General features: G+C 50.0%; 1 protein-coding gene across 6 annotated transcripts in view; it reads right to left on the bottom strand.

The window, feature by feature from the left end:
- The window catches only part of LOC125956569 (RNA-binding protein Musashi homolog Rbp6), a 591,325-nt gene that overhangs the window by 496,381 nt on the left and 74,103 nt on the right, over window positions 1–20,841 (bottom strand). For all 6 annotated transcript variants that reach the window (XM_049688585.1, XM_049688590.1, XM_049688584.1 and 3 more), the window contains exon 3: window positions 4,768–4,808. In XM_049688585.1, the coding sequence (XP_049544542.1) occupies window positions 4,768–4,808 (41 nt within the window). The remainder of the gene's footprint in view (window positions 1–4,767; window positions 4,809–20,841) is intronic.

Below are 20,841 nucleotides of genomic sequence, written 5' to 3'. Positions count from 1 at the left end.
CTATTAGAGGTTTATTATATTAAAATTAATTAAGAAACATTATAGGTTTCATTTGAAATTTCTAGACTAATCTTTAGTCATTCTAAGAACATTTCAGATCATGTGAAAACTAAAGGGTTAGTCTACCTTTAACCTATCAGCCAGTCAGTACGAGTCAGTGATCTCGTATAAGTTACAGAACAGTTAATGTACCATATTCCTTTTAATTTTTAACAAATTTATTGCAGTTTGGGTTCCTTTACACATATGAATTGACGATGTGACAGTTGATTTGCGCGTCTTTTCTGAAAAGCGTATCTACATTGCAGTTTAGCAAGAGCGAGTATCCTCTCCAACTCTAATTGTTTATTTCAATGGAAGTTGAACATATTAAATAATTAATATGGACAAGAAATTAAACAAAGATCCACTCATTGGCCCTTAAAGGGCCATTCTAACAGGGGGCAGAACAATCGGAAAGACATTCGCAATGTTCCCGAGAACAATTTTGCATATTTTGATGCCTCCTTTCCCAGGCCATATTTCCATCAATTCGGCAAACGCATCATTTAAAATCTCATACCTCATTTGTTCACTTCGATTCCCCGGTGTGTCATTTGGAAAACAATCATCACAGTGATTGCCGAGCGGCCGATTGGCGCCCGCGAACCCATCAAATAGCGGCCAAAACTCTCGCCGAGCCGCGAACCGATTCCGATTCCCGGACCCCAAAGCACACACACTCTCCTTCCTCTCGCTAACTTCCAAACCCAAAATTGGCAACCAAAGCACCGGCACACACCGGCACACACACACACACACAATCTGACAGCCCTCGTGGGACGGAGTCAGTGCACACCAGACCAACACCGACACTCCTCCACGCCTGAACGGAATGTCAAGTCGACCAAACAAACATGAACATGCATGGGCTGGTGCAGGGTGGTTTTTCGGGTGCTCAACATCGGTACATCCCTTTTTCCACCCACTCGCTGCCTATCCCTGAAGTGCGAGAAAAACAGCAAACACACACACACACACACTCGTACCTTCCGGCCAGAGAGAGCGAAAAAAATGGCCTCGCTATTGATTCGGGCAAAAAAACCAAAAAAAGAACGCAAAACATAATGCTAACAATCACAAATTCACACACAGCAGCACACACACACACACGTGCCAGTGAGTGTACCCGAGAATCCTCACGACTCCCACCATGATGACCTCCACCATGGTGAATTGGTGGTCCAGCAGTGGCGGTGGTTTTCCAATATCTGAATATGCCAAATGGGACTACGGGGCCCATTGCCAATAGTGCGGAAAACATCCAACATGCTGCCGCCGCTGCTGCTACTGCTACTGCTGCTACTACCGGCGAGTACTTTTGGCAAATGGCGGTCCTCGTGGCGTCGTGCCTTCGGGGCTGTGCCTGTACCAGTGCCATCGTGCCCAAGGCATGCACTCATTCCGGGCGAGTTTTATTATCCTCGAAATCCTGCCAGCGCACTCTCCAGCTCGCGTGCTCGGTGTTATGTAGTGTGTCGGCATGTCTGTGTGTGTGTGCCGGTCTGGTGGTTCATCTTTTCCCAGCATTTTTTTTTGCTTGCGGCCTTTTTGCCTTTTCTTTCTCGCTCGCTTCGCTTGCTGGAAAACTCGACCTCCCCCTTTTTCGGTGGGGCTCATTTCGAGCCCATCACCATCGCCAATGTCGTCGTCGAGCAGAAGGTACTACCACAGGCAGGCAAGGCCGCGAGCTACTCCAAAGCCCGCTCGCGAAAGCCTCTGGCGCACCGTGGTGGTATTGGCCCCCGAAGGGGTATTGTTTATGGTACGGAAATCGATGAGGATATAATGTACGGAACCGAATTGCAGCCGTGTGCAATAAATTAGCGATTTCGGTGTGGGCAACACGACCGTTCCCCATCAGCTACCAGTTCCAAAAGTTCAGTGAACTAGAAGACACTGGTGCACTGACACCGCGCGCATAGACACGGTGGATGGTGGTTATGGCCGTTGAGCCGATGCAGTCATGCCATGGCCTGCGGGCGCCACAACCAACCTCGCACCAACCAATATATTGGCAAAACGTCATCTTCCGCGTCTGACGGCACGATGATGATTCCGCGGATCGCGGATGCTATCGAGGCCCCAGCGATAGCGTCACCAAACCTTTCGAATATCTCTTCTTTTCGGGCTAAGTAAATAGAATAAACGCCCGTCGTTGGTCCTTGAAGCCGTGCGGACCTCTTAGCATCGTACGGAATGACCGCGAGCGGTTTTTAAAGCGAATTTTCCTGGCCAAATTTTCCGAAGCGAATCTATGATCATGTCTCGTGTGCGTGCCCGTGTGTATTGACGTCCCCTTCCCTAAGGGAAGTCCTTGATTGAAACGAGGCCCCCTTCGGATATGAAGCGCTAAATTCTATTTCGATGCCCTCTCCGAAGACCGCGAATGCCCTTCCATTTGCGTCTTTACCAATCAGTCATCAATTTTCACCGTAAACCAACCCTGAACTCCGACGCCTGCTACGACACACCGATGCTGCTGCTGATCGTTGATTGAAAAATGCTCCTTCGAGCGATGAGACCGCGCACCGCATGTGTGTATGTGTGTGTGTGTGTGTGGAGCCAATGTCTGAGCCATGGATTTGCCAAGCGTCTCTTGGGAACGGGGGGACAGCGAACAGCGAATGTGGTCCCGGGAGCCATTTGGGGTGTTTACATAAATCGACGAAATCGTTTAGGGATAAAATATTCAAAAATTCCACCCAACCACCATCCAACCACCACCGAGCGGTGGTACCAGTGTTGGTGATACTTCGTTACTTCCTTTTTTTGGTTTTGGGTTTCGCCACCACCACAACAACAACAACAGCAACAACGAAGAAAGCCAACCTGAGCTGAGCAAAAAAAAGGTAAAATAGAATTGTTTCAGGTGAGGTTAGGTGCTTTGAAGCTCCCCGGTGCTTGGCTTGCTGGCTGTTCGCCCAGCTGGCGGCAAGTCAGTGGTACCGTTTGCCGAAGATGAAGGCGCTCGTGGCCCTCATAAAGTAGGTCGAGCCAAGGTAGGAGCACTTGGAGCATGGAGCACGAGAAGCAACGAATGAACCGAACGCTTCCCACTTCTACTTATGCGCCCGGTGCTTGAACGCATCCACCTCGTCCTCGTCGTCGTGGTCGTCGTTGTGAGCGTCTTCGCGGCGTTGAGGGTCTCGCACTGGCGCAAGGGCCTTTCATCGATAAAACACAACGTCAACGTCAAGCACGCCTCCTCGCCCGTCTCCCTCGTTCGCTAAGACGGTTAAGACGATTGATACTTTCGACTTTATGAGGTGCACGTTACAGTCCACTCCCCGAACCAAACGAATGCGGCTGGTTGCGTTCTACAACGCCACAACCGCGCCAGTTTTGCAGCTGATACGATACCTGCGGCCGCGATGCCACCGGCGAAACGGCTCGCGGGAAATCGATTTTCCACGCCGTCGACGGGGTTGGAACTGTCGGCGGTGGGCGAGAACAATGAACCTTTGCAAAAGCCTTTGCCGCGTGGCGTCGCTTTAGTAGCACAGGTGTGGTGCAGGCTACGGCGGCGTACACGGCGTGTGGGTTTGCGAATCGAGGTCCTACAATAATTCCTCCACTTCGCTCTATCTCGCGTACATTTGTTAGTTTACTAGTTGCAGAAGCGAGCGAAACATTGCTGGCATAGAGATAATATCCTTTTTTTCCACTATCATAACGCATTGTTTAGTGAATGCTGGTAGCCAGAACATTAGTAGCAAACCTCACATAAAGCCTCAGCGAGACTCCTGAATGGCACCACAATTAATCATCGCTACCGTTACAGCATATTAGCGAGCTGGCTGTAATCATAGATTTCACCCACGGGGTTTCGTGATAATCCATTTTAAAATAATGCTCGTAGGTTTTTTTTCCAACCCATTCAATCCGGTTTACCGGTTCGATAGTGCGATATTGAATTTAATTTTGCTTTTATTCATTGAATGATGATTTTACTGGGAAAAGACCATTGTTAGCAGAGCCATCCACTAATTGCAATGTAAGCGTTTTTCAGTGGCATCCATAGACAGCACTATTGCAGTGTGAATAGTGTTTGATTGGCTATATTCTGCGTTGAATTCCTCGATAACCACAGCAACATATTAATGGGTCAAATGATTTTCTACATTTTAGAAACATTGAAATGATACTGCTTTTGTTTAATCCTTGAAGCACGTGCTTTGGATATGTTCACCGATTGCCTTCCTGTTCATCGTGAAACATTGAACAGCGTCAATCGCGTACACAACATTATAGAAAGCTAATGAATGCAAATGGTTGAGTTCTGGGAAAAACTTTAAACTATAAACATGGAATGCATTCTGTTCTTATCATTATTACCAATTATAATTTGCGACAGTGCTAGCTAGTCATGGTCCTTACTGCAAAGCCTCATAGATTAATGACATTCCTCATTGTTTCAGTATATTAGTCAACAACAGAAAGTCATCATCCTCGCCCCGCACTCGAACGAGTCAAACAGATAAATGACAATCTTCGTTTCGGAATAAGACTGTACAATATTACCTACAACGACCTACTAGGACTTAAGCTGCTAAACAGACACTCGCCGAAAAAACAAAAAGCAAATAAAAACCTCACGATGAAACCCTCGGAACAAACCAGAACCACGAGCGCGGTCGCGCCGGTTCACTCTAATCCTTCAATTACTATTCCAACATTAGACACTCGCCTAGTCGTCACAGGGCCGTGCTTGTTTTGAAAACCTACCTGGACTTGTTTGCCAACTGAGCCCGCCGATGAACATTTTCCTGTAAAACAAGAGAGAGGGAGAGAGAGAGAGATAAGAAATGAAAAAAGGCATTAGTAAATGGTATTTTCCCCGAGCATGAAGAGGGTGTTGTCGCTGTGTGTTGTATGTCCCCTACGAATGGGGCACCAGAAGCAATGGAGGAACGGAATGGAATGGAATGGTGCGCATAGAACAAGATCCTTTGATTAACATGCTGCATTCACGGTGCTCCTTTCTCTTTGCCATTATCTGTGTCTCCAGATAAGTCAAACAAAACGCAAGCCCTGCCTGTGTGTCGGTGTGTGTTCCTTCATTTCCTTCACTCATTTCCCGGTAATTTTTTTTTTTGAAGCAGCAGCAAGGAAAACAGATGATAAAATAGACAAGCGATCTCATGGTGTGTGTGCACGCGGTGGTTTCAAAGACGTGCCTAGAACCGGGGAAATGTTGGAAGGTACGTTGAGTCCCATGAATAAATATCACCCCCACCCCCCCCAGCAGCACATGCAACCCGCCACATTGGCACCGTATCGTACCGACGTTTTCAATAAAAATTCATTAAAAGCGTGAAAGTGCGCTCGCAGACTCAGAGTGATCTAGTGGACGCCCTGGAGCCGCCACACACAAACGCACACCTTCAGACGATAACGTCGACGACGACGACGACGACGACGACGACCTTAGACGATATATCGTCCAGCAGTCCGGTTCCGGAGCCACGCGCTTCTTGGCTCGAGGTTTGTCTCGCCTTCATTTGTCGCCTGGCCTGGCGCGGGACTCCTGCTTAATGTATTCCATACACTCGACGGTAAACACAGCTGTCTCCTAAATTCTGTCTCCACCGACGCCGGCTTCACCATGCAAAACACGCACACCGACACCGATCCCGACCGACCACGACCACGACTGGCCACTTCCTTTCAACCCGTCCGGTTCGGGTGGTCGAGGCAGGTGGTGGTGGTGGTGTGGTCATGAAGTGTTTGCAAACAGATACACACACCCGCGCGCGCGCGCCAGCAGAGACAGCACTGGAGACATGTGATATAGAAGGAGTAGTGGCGATACTACCTACCACTACTACCAGTACTACTACGACTACCACTACTGGCCACACTGGTTACGTGACTTCAACCCGTGTCCCGTGACTCCTCGACTTTCGACAGGCGTCACAACAGATGCAGCAGAAGCAGCAGAGCCCGGCCCGACCACCAGTCGGTAGTAAAAGCTTCGCTCGCGTTCATCAAGCAGACCTCCTTCATCCTTCCCTCTGCTGCCAGTCCGCTGCTGTATACAATTTCATTTATGAATTATAAACGAATTCTACGCCCGATGCTCCGCTGCGCTGATGATGAGGATGATGATGATGTGCGCTTTGTCGCGTTCTCATAATGTCCTCCCGACACGGCTCCCGACACGGCAGAAAGGACTCGGACAGAAAGAATTCGCGTCCATCGAGTCGAGCTTCACGGCCAAGCCGGGGGAACATGCCGTTTGTGCAAATAACAAACACTAGCACGAGCGAGTCCTGATGAGAACACTTCTCCCGCTTCTCAGTGCAGAACCGCACAAAACAACGTACGGCATGGCATGGCCAACTGCAGGACCTACTCTGCTCGAGAAGGTGCCGTTCCCTGGCAACACCACCAGGGGAACGTGCTGCGCTGCTGACGCTCTGCATCCGTGTGTGTGTGTTGAGTTGTCATCGTTATCCTTGCGCGGATTCACGCGCGGATCGTCCTGTTTTTCTCATTTCACGCTAACCCGCCATTCGCGCCCGTTCGACGCGTTTTTATTGCATGGAACTCCAGCGCGAGTCGAGTTCTGATAATACCTCACTTCTCTCTCCACAGGCTCTAAGTCACCACCACCACCAGGCATCATGCGTCAAACGAAGCAGGCTGTGTGTGTGTGTGTTTACCATGCATGCATTCATGCATGCAATGGCCGCCAGGCGGCGTCCGGTGGCGACTATCACCGGAATGTCACGTTTTCTATTTCACGCCACCCTTGTCGCCGCCCCACCGATGCGCAGTCTGGATCTGGATTTAGTTATTAAAAACGACGTCCACCAACAACTCCAGCACCACTATCTCGTCGAGGCGGGGGGGGGGAGTGCCCTACAGGCAGTTGATTAACCGTAGTATGTTTCAATTGGTGTCGCCCACCGTTGCCATGATTGGTCTGGTCGCTATCTGGTGTATAAGCGGAGACCAACGGGATACGAAACCGGCGGAAGGAAGGGAAGCAGGACCATCACCATCTGCTGTGGACAAATGCCACGGAAACAGACACACAATCACAATCACAATCACGATACCGGGGGGGAGGTTCCTGCTTTAAACGTTCAAAACCAGGCAAACGAAAGGAGAGCTTCGTTCCCGTGGTTGGGACGGTGAGTTGAGCGATACCGTCGCTAGGTCACCAGCTGCGGTCCAACAAAGGACGACGACAACGACGACGACTCTCGGTTTGTGGAGTGTTTTGTTTTGGTCCAAAAGTTTTCTTTTTCTCCCTTTATTCCCTGTATTGTTGCTACAACAACATTCGATTTGCTGCAGAATTCTGCGAGGTTCCAGAAGTTCCCCGAGGCCAACTGTTTGGTGTGAGGACGTGTTGGTCTCTCAATTGGTCCCATAGGTAGCGCGCTGGTGGAGCGATATTCCGGATATCCCGGAGTACAGGTATAATACCGAATGCCCGGAGGTTAGTCGTTTGCCATGTGTGGTTAACCTCTGATCTGCAGTGCGACTGATGCAACGTTGATTGCACTGACATTCCTGGTCCGGTTTAGGTCCACTGAGTCAGGTGCATTTGTTACAACCAGCTTGTGGACCGAGCTGTTTAAACAAAAATTGTGTTGTGGCGCTTTAAACCGACAATTCCAGGTGTCCAAGGTGAACCAACCATGATGGCGTCCACCGGCTCTCCAGTGCCCACTTTGATGAAACTTCATTAACCGCCCAGACAACAACTTTTGCTGCGTAGTTGGATGCGCTTGGCATGTGGTCGATGGTAGTCGTGACAAATTAAATGTACATCCATTACAACTTTGGTGGACAAAAAATTGATTCCTCTCTCCGTTATGCTGTCACCTCTCGACCAACACATTGGGACCACGTCCACGGTGGAGTGAAAATAAAAGAAAGTTTTAATCTACCACCCATCGTACCCCATCGCCATTATCACGGCCGAGTTTACGCGAGGCAATAAATATTCAAATTCTTCCCTGGCTTTCCCTGTCCCTTAGGTCCATTTCTGGGGTCCTCCTGCTGCCTCATCTCCGTTGCACTGCATTATTGACTTCGCACTGGATTTTGAAGCGAGAGCAACGAAAGAAGCGAGAACAAGTTCGAGCGATTGCTGCTCGATGGACACGAAACCTTCGTGCAAGGACCTTTACCGCCGCGAGCGCTAAGTTCCCCAGAGGGGATGTTGACCGACGCAAAAATCGTTGTATTATGATAATTTATTGCAACAACTTTCACAACTCGTCGTGGCACTGTTGCAATGACTTTCGCCACAATCGTCCGTCAGGCCTGCAAGTTCCTGTCAGTCGCTTCCGCAGCACCCGGGGTCCTTGCCGTAGTGCCTTTGATTCATCTCGTAATAGCCGCGATTGCATCCATGGTGTTGGCGTGTTTTTTTTTTTTTCTTCTTTTGTTTGCTTCTTCCTGCTTCGTATAGCCTCGTACAGCCCGAGAGGTTGCCGCTTTAACGGCCACTCCCAGAAGGAGCATAAGTTATCGAAAGTGTTGCAGCTCCACCTCCCGGAAAGCACCAACTAACAACCAGCAAAACGTCCATCTCGCTATGTGATTGTGAGCATAGGCGGCGGAACGGAAGATACCATCATACGATAGAAGATAGAAGCAAACTGAAGCAAACACCGCTCCTACGCTTGAACAACAGGACTCCAGGGCTCACCCGCCGGTAGGGGGTGAATTCTATCGAGCGAGAACAATAATCGATAAACATCGGTTCTATTTACTGAGCGCTGGCGAGCCGGCTGGCGCGCCGGTTGACTGGTCATCCTAGCCAGCGGCCAAGCACCGGGCAGGACAGGATAGCGAATGTTTGATAAAGCAAAAACAAAAAACCGCCAACGCTGCCAAAGTGCGATGTTCCGCTGTGTTTGATAACGGACGGCAACAAACAGTAGCAGCAGCAGCACCAGCGGCTAGTTCATGGCTCACCATAACGAGCTTTATGTCCCGACAGTTTCCGGTTATGCTACGGGGGCGCGCGCGCAAACCGAGACTCTCGACTGGAGCCATGCATTTGACGTAACCAACCGACCGTCAGATGGCGACCGAACGGAACACACACACACGCACACGAGCGCGCGACATGGTGTGTCGCACACGATTCTGAAGTGTTGTGTTGTGCGCGGTTGGGGAGGACTGCGGTGCTTGCGGTTACAGTAATCCTGGTGGTCACCCCCCCGGAGCACACCTTCCCCTGGGTCCAATGCCCCATGCCCCCGGTCGGTGCCGTTTTATTTTTGCTGCCTTTTGTGTGTCCTACTAGAGGCTGCTAGATCCTTGTGCAAACATGTTTTTAATTTATGTTTACCAATCCTTAACCAATGTTTGCCCGGTGTTGGTTGAAGTAGCAGCGCGCCAGACGCGTCGATAGCATCGCCTCCTAGATGCCTCGTTGGAGGCTCGTTACTAACCGCTTTGCTTCTCGGTCTAGTGGAACAGTTCACACAAACCACAGATGGAGAGAGAGAGAGAGAGAGGTCAGCCAATTTCCCGTTGCCAGCCGTGCCCGTGCGATGGTTATGCGACCATCGCAAATGATGATCCAACATGTCAGTCCAGTCCAACATCCTTTTCTTTGTTTTTTTTTGCTTGTCCAAACGCTACACAAAACGTTCACTTGCATTGCGATTGCAAAGTGAAATGTTGCAGCGTAATTTCAGAAGTCAAGAGATTATGCCCAATGACGACGACGATGACGACGATGACGAGGACGAGGACGAGGACGAGCATATCCACGACAGACGAATGCAACATAAAAGTTCTATTTCCCAAAGTACCGCACCAGCAGTGTTGCACCATCAACCATCAACCACCAACCTCACGACGATGACGACGACGTCCAGCGACCACGGTTTATGGCCGCGAGCAGCAGTCCGCGTGTCCGCGTCGTGGTTTCAGACCATTTCAGGCCAAACAGCGGGAAGGACCCGACCGAGTGATGATGACATTTCCGACCGTTCGGACCGACCGGGAGCCGGGAGCTTGTCGTAAACACGGGGCTGCTGCTGCTGCCATGTTTTTTGGGGTAGGAACTGGAGAGGGACCTAACCGTAAAAGTCGGCGCATGTCGAGGACAAGAAAATAATCAACGTAAAAATGGTGGTGGGCTCCTGTCACACCTTTGGCGGGGCGAAGGGGTGGTGCCTCTTTGCCTGATGGACGGTCATGCCACGGTCATGGACTTGGTGAGCGGTGGATGCCATAAGGCCCATCAAGCGAGGAGTGTACCTTGTGTTCTTTGGGTCGAAATCTGTTCCGAACCAGCGCGAGGAACCGCAGAATCATGTTTCCATCCATAATTCCATCGCGAGCGCCGTCAAGCAACGAATTACCATTCTGGAGACATCTTTGCTGCCATTTGGGGGTGCCATTTTGCATACAACCGCGAGTGCGACACCGAATGGATGACAAATCACGGATGAGTAGCGTCCAGCGTGTTCCTTCAGAAGTCAACAGAGACAAACACACAGACACACGTGCAGCCCTCATTAACCATCTATTCAATTTGCGGTACATATCATTAGAGGCTCCGGGCGATCGTTTGTTGAGACCTTTCGGCGAACCAGAATTGCACCGCAAAAAGGGGGGCCCCCTTTTTGGGGTCACAAATGCAGATCACAGCAGAAAACAGGAATGCAAAATGCGAATGAACCCCTACAACAATTATGGGCGTTTATTTAGAACAACAACAACAACAGCAACCATATCGGTGGTGATGATGCTACCGGACCGTGACCAATACATGGGACCGTGCGTCCGACCGTGGTGCGATTGTTCTTCCGCCAAATGGGGAGTGTGGCCGGAGGCCGGTGCTCCGGAGATTTGTAGACCCACACGACCATGACCTAGGCCTCGGCGTTCCTGGGCCCGTTCCAGCTCGTTAACGGTCGTCTCCGAAACAAAACCGAGAAGAACGGGATTGCGGTTTTTTTTTTTTCAAAAATGAAGTTGTCTTCGCGGCCTCCGTTGATTGTACTCGGTCTCCGTCGTCGTCGTCGTCGTCGTCGTCGTCGTCAGTGCATCTTCTATTCTTTGCTGCACGTGTGCAGCTGCTTCTCGCGCTATTGCGCCAAAGGCAAGGCAAGAAGAAAGCAGCAACTAACAGCGCAACAACCCGGCAGCAGCAGCGGAGGAGGAAAAGACGCTAGATGTTCCGTGGCGATCCGTTTCTGCTTTCTTTGCCCGGTGTTTGCAGTCATTGTGATGACCACGTGGCAGAAACCGGAGGGGGATGAGGGAAGGAACAGTGGCTGATTAATGTCTTGCAATGTGCCGTGTTATCTCCATTCTCGCTGGCGATCGTCCCTACACAGATCGCAACGGGGGCATTTGCATTTGTCTTTCGCACCTTCGCAGCAGGGCGCTTAAACGGAGCGTGAAGAGAGAAAGAAGAGTGTTTCTGCCAACTGTTTTTTGTCTCGATTCATTCATCAGGCGCGGCAAGTCGCGTCGCAAGTGGCCCTCCTCGAGGCAGGGCGGTTGTCAAGTTGGATACCGGGTGCGTAACTTTGCAAATTGGAAAACAGCGCAGGCCGTGCCGTTCGCGAAGTTGATTCAATTATGTTTTCGTGCGATTGAAGCAGCCTTCTAGTAGGCGTGCAGTGCGTCGTCGCGCGGAATCTCCTAGAGGTGCCAATACACGAATGCAACATGCCATTGCAGATAACTGTGGATTAGCTGAACGTAAATTGTTTGAACTGATAACTTGCAATAATTTATTTCAGCTTTCGGCTGACACAGCAAATCAATATAATGTATTGCGACTGTTATTGCGTTGTTAATAACCTCTAAGCCGGTCGAGTTCTCAAAAAGGATAACCTTTTTTACCGAATGCTTAGCGGCTAAAAAGCGGAGTTCAATTCAATTTGCACTGTCACTTTATATTGTCGCGCTAGATTTCAAATAATAATATTATATGAAGGAATATTAGAGCTTTTTAGCAGACTTATTAAGCGATAAGTTGGCAGCTCATTTGGATCTCGTAACAAAAGAGAACTTTTACAGCAGAGTAAATAGCGAATGGCTAACAGCACTGAAAAAGGTGAAAGACATAAATTGTCATTATTTGATATTCACTGCCCTAAATACACGAACGCAATGGCTATGAAATCTCGTTTTGAACCATTCATAGCCGTACAGCTGCATTCGTGAATCCGCATCTTAACACCATCCTGCGTTGAGCTATCCTCCCTGCCCGAGAAAACAATCCCCGCAGATAGCTTAATGGTGTGTTTGCAACATTAACCATTACATTGTACCTCCAGTTAACGCGCTGTCTCCATAACAGCAACGGCAACAAACAGAATAGTTAATGATCGATCTTGGCACAGCGGCAGGCGAGTGCGAGTGTGTCTGTCCCTCTCCGGTTGTGTTTCCGGAACATGTAACAAAAACAACAACAACCACAACAACATCAACCGACACCGCTTCAGAACGCGCCAGCGACGACGCTCTTGGCGTGCAACTCACGTGGCGAGAGCGACACACACACGACCATGTGGTGATCGCAGGGAGGGGGTCGTTAAGAAGTTGCTTCCAACATCTCATCTCCATTTGTTGTGTGTGTGTGTGTGTGTGTGTGTGTGTGTGTGTGTGTGCTGATGATGGTGTGAACAACTCATAAATGTCGAAATAAATTCATCGCTAATTGTAGACATCCAGCTGAGCAGCGGAACCACCTTCACCCCCTGCTTTCGTCCGGTTGTCTGCCGGTGATCTGCCTCTTCCCACGCAATGTTTTCCCTTCGTTTCGGTGGCACCCCCTGTGTGTGTGTGTGTGTGTGTGTGTGTGTGTGTGTGATGTCCAAAAGACGCGCCATTTGCTGGACCGTTTGGGGAATCTCACTCACTTAACGTTGCATAAATTTTTGCTCCAATGCTCCACGGACCTTCTCGAACCGGCCAACCATCAACCATCACCTGCGCTGCACCCACTCATTTCCTTCCCTCTCCCTCGCACGGGATGCATTCCGCCGCAGGAAATATTTCACACCCACCCCAAGGGAACGGATGAATTGAGGCGGAAACGAGGAACGTTTTCAGAAACGTTTTGTAGTACAACGGGAAAGAACGTACCGTTTAGCTCTCGGTCCCTCTTGTTTTCTCTCCCCTCTCTCTCTCTCTTTTACCTCTCTTTTCCTCAGGCGCCCCTTTCTCTAATGACTCCCTTCACCCTTTGCATGGTCCCGAGGAGTGGTACACTCGAGGCGTGATGAACTGCTACCGAACGAATGCGGGGGAAAATGGTATTTCCCAAATTTGAGGCCCAACGTTTACCAATAAATCCTCGTCAACAAGGTAGCTTAGGCGTCACGGAGGGGTTGGAGGACATCTAAGGGAACAACCCCCGCCTCACACAACAACCCAAAACTACTCGACAGCGAAAGCGGTGTTCGCTAGGTTCTCTGGATTTACTTAAAACGGGGGAAAAAAGCGGAAAATTCGAAGCACACCGGGGCTAAAGCGGAATATTTCATCGTGCCGTTTGCGGGGGTTGCAGGTTTGCATATGAGCTCGGAACGACGACCACGACGACGACGACGAAGGGTTTTGAATGCGTGTCTAGCTCGCATATCTCGCACCCTGCAGACGGAACGGGCTGCTCGGAAACCGAACTGCTTCAGGCTTGTCGACAAAAAGGGAAAACTAACCAAACTGCAGCTGGCCTCCTGCTCGGTTCTGTTGACGGGTTATGCACCGTTCACATGCATGTGATGCATGAATCTATCCTCCCACAATAGACACCTACACCGGCTTGCGATGTTTGGTCCGGCCAGTTCGTCAACTGCGGTCGTCGAATCCGGGAGTTTAAGGTAGAGCAAAACGAACTTATTTCTCTCTATCTCTCTCTGCCACGTGCCACTTCCCTCCGGTTCCCTGGACCTACACCTTCCGGTGCGCCCGGTCTCAACGTGGCCGGGCTACGGGACTTAATTTGCGATTCTCACTCCATTAACAAACAGTTCTCGTAAATATTTAAATAATTGTTCTGACCTTTGGTCCACAACGTTCGGGGTTTGGGGGAGCGCAGCATATTTGGCTGGCAGAAGGGAGCGAGTGAAGAAAAAAACTCCTAAAAACGTGCGAGAGAACGCTTCAAAACTTTTCGACAACAACAAAAAACCACCAACACTCGCCCCTACCTAACGCTGCGCAACATTATTTTGCAAACCAGAGAGAGCGAGAGAGGGAGAAAGAGAGCGAGAGAGAGAGAGAGTGTGCCGTGCGTATGTGTGCAATGGGCGAAGGTCTGGTCTGGGGAGGATCGGCATCGGGGAAAGTGGGTCAGGAAAAAGTTTTGCCGGAAAACCACCACGGCTGGCTCGACACAACACCAACGTCCATAGGTCGTCATCGTCGTCATCGTCGTAGTAGGCGCGTCGTAGTCGTCGTTCGGATGATGAATGAAATTTTCTTCGGAATTGGAAACTTTCCAGCTCGAACGCATGATCGCATGTCGACACACACACACACACACACACACGCATACATGTCCTCGGGAAAAGGTGCAAAAGTGAATAATTAAATAAATTATCTTTCACCTTCGGCGACGCTCGAACTCGAAGGAACAAGGAAGCACCGTTTCATTTGCGTCAAGTCAAGTGACTGTTTGCCGGTTGGGCGGTTGGCAAGTACAGTTTCAGATTTCATTTTCGTCCGAGAAATTTTGGAAATTTTCCCGCACGTTTTTCTTTCCTTCATTCTACCGTTAAAGAAGGTGCGTCTGGTGCGATGACGAAAGGAAAGAACACCCGAAAGGCCCACGATTTCAAATGGATGACGATGGAGATTTCAGCGAAACATACATATTGTTTACATGCACCCGTAAGGCGCTTAATAATCTGAATCATCATGTTTTTTTTTTGAGTTGCGTTGAAAAAAGGTAAAAGGAATTCCTCAAAAAAAAGGGAGAAGAGAAAAGCATCCCCTCGAACGGATGCTCGATGTTGAACGAACCCCTCCAGGGTGTATGTCGTCAGATGTAGAAAACCGATTATTTTCTGCTTATTCAGCGATCACCCCTCCCGGTTTTTGGGTTGGAATAATCCAACGCACATTGAATATTATCCCTTCCTCGCGAGAGTTACCACAATAATGTGTCTGGTGCGTCTAAAAGAGAAAAAGGTTGCATCGCGGTCGCTTTTGCCAAGTCAGTGTTTGTCAATTTGTTACCCCAGATTTTGCACCATAGACGCTAGAGACCCGTAAGTCTGGAGCAGCAATGTCACTAATCTGCTTTCGAAATACCCTTTTTCATCTGAGTCAAGTAATTTTGAGTAATGTTGCGTCATGAAAGTATCGAAAACGAACATAACTCAGCGTCTTCTTCTCGGGGGCAAGTGCCAGCGCATGGATTTACTAAACGGTCGGCGCAGACCGTTCCTTTGCGCAGACCAAATGTCAATCGTCGAGCGTAGCGCCTAAATCTGAATGCACCGATCCGCTAATGCCCCGCTTGGAGATTTCACTTTGAGTTTAATGCCGCGCAAAAAGGCGTGAGATTTATATTTAGTTAATCCAAAAACCACCAGCCCACCACATCCATCGTTACTCTCTAGCTCCTGCTGCTCTGTGTGTGTGCGTTACAGACGGAGGCCCCGTTTCGGAGAAGAAATGTGGTGGTTCGGTGCACCATCTGTGCATCGATCTGCAACGGGCCCGCTGGGTCCAGCGTCCAATTTTGCTATAAATACGCGCAATGGTGTGGAAGCGCCGCTGTGGATGCAGTTGCTGGGACGAAAACCACGCCACTGCACACCAGCACACACACTGCAACAGAGGGTTTTCGCATATTGCTCACAGTGTTTCATTTTGCTAGATTCGATTACATGATTAAATGCAGATTTTTTCTTTGTGGAAACGAACTGGTATACTTTGAATCGTAATTGAGTCGTCAACGTCGTCGTCGGTGTCGCGCGCAAGTAATAATCGAGAACAAAGAGCCGAAAAAAAATGCCTCCCCATCGCCTCCGGCACGTTCCATCCATTAGCGACACTTAAACAAATTCCAAACGTCACTCCCAAGCAAACAACATCTGTCTTCTCATCCATGGCACCCCACCACCGGGTGGGGGATGGATTTTTCCTTCTCCTAACAAACAAACGATGCCTCTCGGACCTAGCATAGCCCTTAGACACACACACCGTCTGGTGAGAAGAAAATCTCAAACAGCATCGGCAGCGTACAAGACACCAAACCGAACATCCCCCGCAAGGAGGAATCGAGCAGAGAAGACACCGAACATACCATTCTCTTATGCTTGTGTGGGACTTGTTAAAAACATCATGTAGGCCAATGACACTGACCAACGCAAGCCGGCTACGGTATATGTGATGGTCGGAAAATCGTAGCGGAGGATACGAGCACAAAAAGACGACATCCAAAAACACGAAACACATAATGCGAGGCTAATCCCGATTACACAGCGTCTTCGGGGCTTCCGAGACCAGCAGCAGCAACAGCAGTCGACTAGACAGAGAGAGAGAGAGAGAGCAAGGAGATCGACGGAAACAAAGGCAGAGCATTGTCCGTACAAATTGCCTTTGACATATGTATGCTAAACCATGTGACCACCACGTACAACAGGAAGACAAGAGCGCACCAATCCGAGAGGAAAAAGGAGGGAAAAAGAAAAGGAATCTCGAACCACAAGCACGTGTTCCGATCCGCTAACCCTGCTGCTGCTGCTGCTGCTGCTGGTGGTGGTGGTGATGATGTTGATGATGGTGTTGCTGCAGTGAAAAGAAGAGCGAAACGACGAGAAGTGAAATTTTCCCACATTAATTTGAGCGAGTGGCAGCGAAATAGTAGCCCACCCTTTCCGTTGCCCATGGCTACCAGCCGAGCCAAGACGAAGCACAGCTGGCGGACCGCAGCGACCGACCGACCGATCGAGGCCGCAGCGACAAGTGACTCGCTGAAATGCCCAGACGCCCTTCAACGCGACGACGAGGAGGTAGACCTAACTCTCCTCCTCTTCCTCCTCACAAATCCATAAGTTATAAATGTCTCAGACTGCCTTCCCGTCCCTTTCCTTTTTCCCAGACCCCATCCTTCTGCCCCACTCCCTTTGCTCGATACTCTCTGAGGGGATGTGGAGAATCTTCAGCATCAGCGGTGGGGAGGGTGGGGAATTGAGACAAAACGGAATTACAATCCGTTCCATCCTGAATCGCCGAATCAACAGTCGAAGTCAAGCTGTTATCGGGGCGAGCAACGATCTGTTGCTGACGTGAGCATGTGCGCGCGCGTGTGTGTGTGTGTGTGTATTTTGAAAAATGTTTATCCGCGAGATGCTCCCCATAATACCATGGTCCATGGGGGGTTTCGTCGTGCTTTATGCTCTTTTATTGCTCGTCTACTACGGGTGCTCGGGCGCGTACGCTCATGTTTATTTGATGTGTCGATTCGCCGGGTTTTTTGTTTTGCTTTCGACAGCAACATTCGAAATCGAAAGACGACGACGACGACGACGACGACGACGACGACACTCGAATCAATCCTTTACGAGGTGCGAAGGTACGTCCGTTTAATGTGTCTTAAATTGTTTTGACAATTTTTGTGGCTTACACTTAGGCAAGCTTTGAGCGTATTACGCAATGGATCGTCCGCGAAATGGCCCCCCCGTCCCCTTCCGTGCTCTCCTTTTCCTCTGTCACCCCCTTGAAATGTCGCGTCCATGTCAACATGACGACATTCCATCGATGGCAATCAACTCTGACAGCAGCAACAGCAGCAGGCGGTGCCATGGGACAGCAAATGTCAAAGCAGCGAGCATAGTGTGCGACACGGAACGATATTGACGAGATAGAGAGAGCAAGAAAGAGAGAGAGGAACACGATTCAAATATCTATTCAATGTTTTTCCCGCGCGTGTGTCCGTGTGCCACGGACGCGACGGGATCAGTTCAGGACAGCCGGAGTGCCGGGGAGTTGAAGCGAGTAAATCCAAACCAACCGATACGATGCAGAGTACGAGTATTGGTGGTCGATGGTGTTCCGTACTGTCACGGAACACTTTTGGTCGCAGAAGGACACAGCATTTGGTCTCGATATTCCCCCTTCTCCCGCCTGGTACAGTCTGAGGGTTCTCGTGTTTCCTGCTTCGGATGATAAATTTATGCCAAAACCTGTCACCAGCAGTAGTGCAAGCGATTTGCGGATCTGTGCCAGTATCTGTGCCGCTGCTGCTGCTGCTGCTGCTCCGTAATCCGGTCGCTTGGAATCGCCGACGCAAGTTCAATAATAATCTGCATGGATTCGATGGTCTCTGGTCACTAGAAGTTCCTAGAATAGTTGGATTGAATGCCGAGCTGGTCAAAGGCCGAGGCCAATATTGCTAAGTAGGCTCATCAATAAACTTTGCAGCAATAATGTATTGGATGGAAAATTACGAACATTGTACCGTGTAGCCACCCATACGAGTGCGTCTGAAGTCTCGTGCGAGAAGCCATAGGGACCTCGTTTTGACACCAGATATATTATTAATCCGTATTAAAGTGTTTCACAAGTTTAGGTCAACTGATCCCAGCTATCTCACAATATTGCCACTTTCCCGAAAAATCTAAACACCGGATTTCTGGTGCTACTGCACGCCACGTGTGCAGCCGACACTCGTTCGTCCGCACGAAGCGATTGCCAAATTATCACATCAAGCTTCCAAAATTAGATACCAAACAAAGTGATGCGAGCGAGCGAACGACGCAACGTGATCGAAAATATATATTATCATCATTAAAATCAATTTAGCGTACGTGTGTGTGCGCTCGTGGTCGTGTTTAGTCCAGCTAGCAGCTCTGGCCGGTCCTTCCAGCAGTCCCTCCGCCATGCCTGTTGACCTAAGCTCATCCAATAACTCATACCGAGTTCACACGTACTTATCACCGGTACACAAGCGCACACACACAGTCATAATGTGCTAGCTAAAACGGAATGCGACCGATCCATGATCAGGTGTGCCCCCCCCCTCCCCCCTACCTTGCCACCTCCTTGCATCATCATCAGTTTTTGGACCCCCGGAACATGACCCCGGAATAGGCAAAATGTATGATCAACACCCGAGGTAGCTCGGTGTTTAGTGGTCCAAAAACGGTTTTGCAGCCGGGCAGGGGTTGTGTAAATAAATTGACCTGCGACATTTGACCTGCGAACTCGTGGAAATCGCGTACCACGGTGTCGGTAGCCTCCCATACATCAGCCCTTGGCTGCGACTAGCAGCACGCCTAGATTTCGCCTGACAGTCTGTCACCGGTTGAGCGCCGGTTGATTTATGAGTCGCGCGAACCACGCTGCATTAGCGCACACTCCACACACACACACACACACCCCGCTTATCGCGCCAAACAAATCGTCCTCTCGCGCGCCCGGAATTTGATGGAAGCGTATTTTGCATAAATTTACATCAACATTAATTTTCGGGCGCCATCGACGACCACCACCAACCCCAACCACCAAACCCACGCCACCACCGGTACCGGAAAACGGGATGCTTTGATTCAATTTCCTGTTAATTTTCCACCAGAGCACCACCGGAGCGATTGAAGCTCCTTGCACCATCACTGTCACAGCGTGGCGTGGCCAGCCGGTTAATTGCAGACCAATTTTCAGCAATTCATTCGCCCGTCAGAAATTAGAACGGATTGCAAATTAATTGTGCAAACCATTCATTGTGCCGGAGGGGCGCCATCAAAAGAACCGTGATTCCTTCCGAACGGCGACCGAATTGTCGGCGATGACAGGATGGACAGAATCCATCCATCCATCCAACGGCGACGACGACGACGACTCTGATCGACGTTGCCGTTCGTTGACAGCCGCAACAGTCGCACCGGACACGCACTACCACCGAGAGCATCCGAGCAGGCCGGGCGAAAAATCGTCTATCGAGCTCGAAATCGAGTCCCCAGAGGTGTGTACCGAGGTGAAAATGAAAACAGAAAACAATATTTAATAACTGCCCTGCCCTGGTCAGTGCGCGGTGCCTGGCGCCACCTGTCGACGGTCCGGGCCTCGGAGAGAGTGCCGGGTGTACGAGCAACCAACCAACCAACCAACCGAACCATCATCCAGCAGCGCGAGGTGAATGTATAATCTGCACAAATTTGCTTGTCTATTTGCATGGCGCCGACCCAGCGAAAAGGGGAACAGGATCCCTGGAACGGTTCGAGTAACACCTGGGCTCCTGGGTGTCGCTCGACAAACAGCCACCTCTAAACGGTCCCTAGGGTTAAAGCGAATCTCAAAGAGCGAGAGAGAGAGAGAGAGAGAGAGAGAGAGAGAGAGAGAGAGAGTGAGAGAGCAATGCATGCGGCAGGCAGCATAATATTTATGCAACCAACATCGCCCACCAACGGGATGATGGATGAGTGCTGCAGACGGCGAACGGACCATCGTTGGATTTGCGAACCGAACCGAAATGGTCCGGACCAAGCAAGCTTTGAAAGTCGAAGTCGAGCGCTATGGTCAGAGTCGCCGCCGCCGCCGCCGCCGGACACCACACATCAGGTGTAGTTCTCATACCCGGACTCAATGTCGGACTAGGAAAGCTACGCAGATCCTGCACCGCACAGTCCAGGAGGAGAAGAGTTTCTAAAGTGCCCATCGGGGATTGGCATTTTCACACTTCCACCCTTCGACGCGCAGGACGCGTCCCGTGTTCCTGCTGGAGGGCAATTTTCCGGAATCTCCGGAACCTCTGAACTGTCTGGGGATGTAAAAGTGAGGTTAAGGTACGCAAACGTGCGTTCCGGAACGCATCCATCAAATGCATATGCAGGCAGGAAGGTTGGG

The sequence above is a fragment of the Anopheles darlingi genome, chromosome 3, assembly GCF_943734745.1.
Source record: "Anopheles darlingi chromosome 3, idAnoDarlMG_H_01, whole genome shotgun sequence".
NCBI lineage: Eukaryota > Metazoa > Arthropoda > Insecta > Diptera > Culicidae > Anopheles > Anopheles darlingi.
Note: the sequence above shows the minus strand (reverse complement) of the source record. Positions and strands in the feature narration are given on the sequence as shown.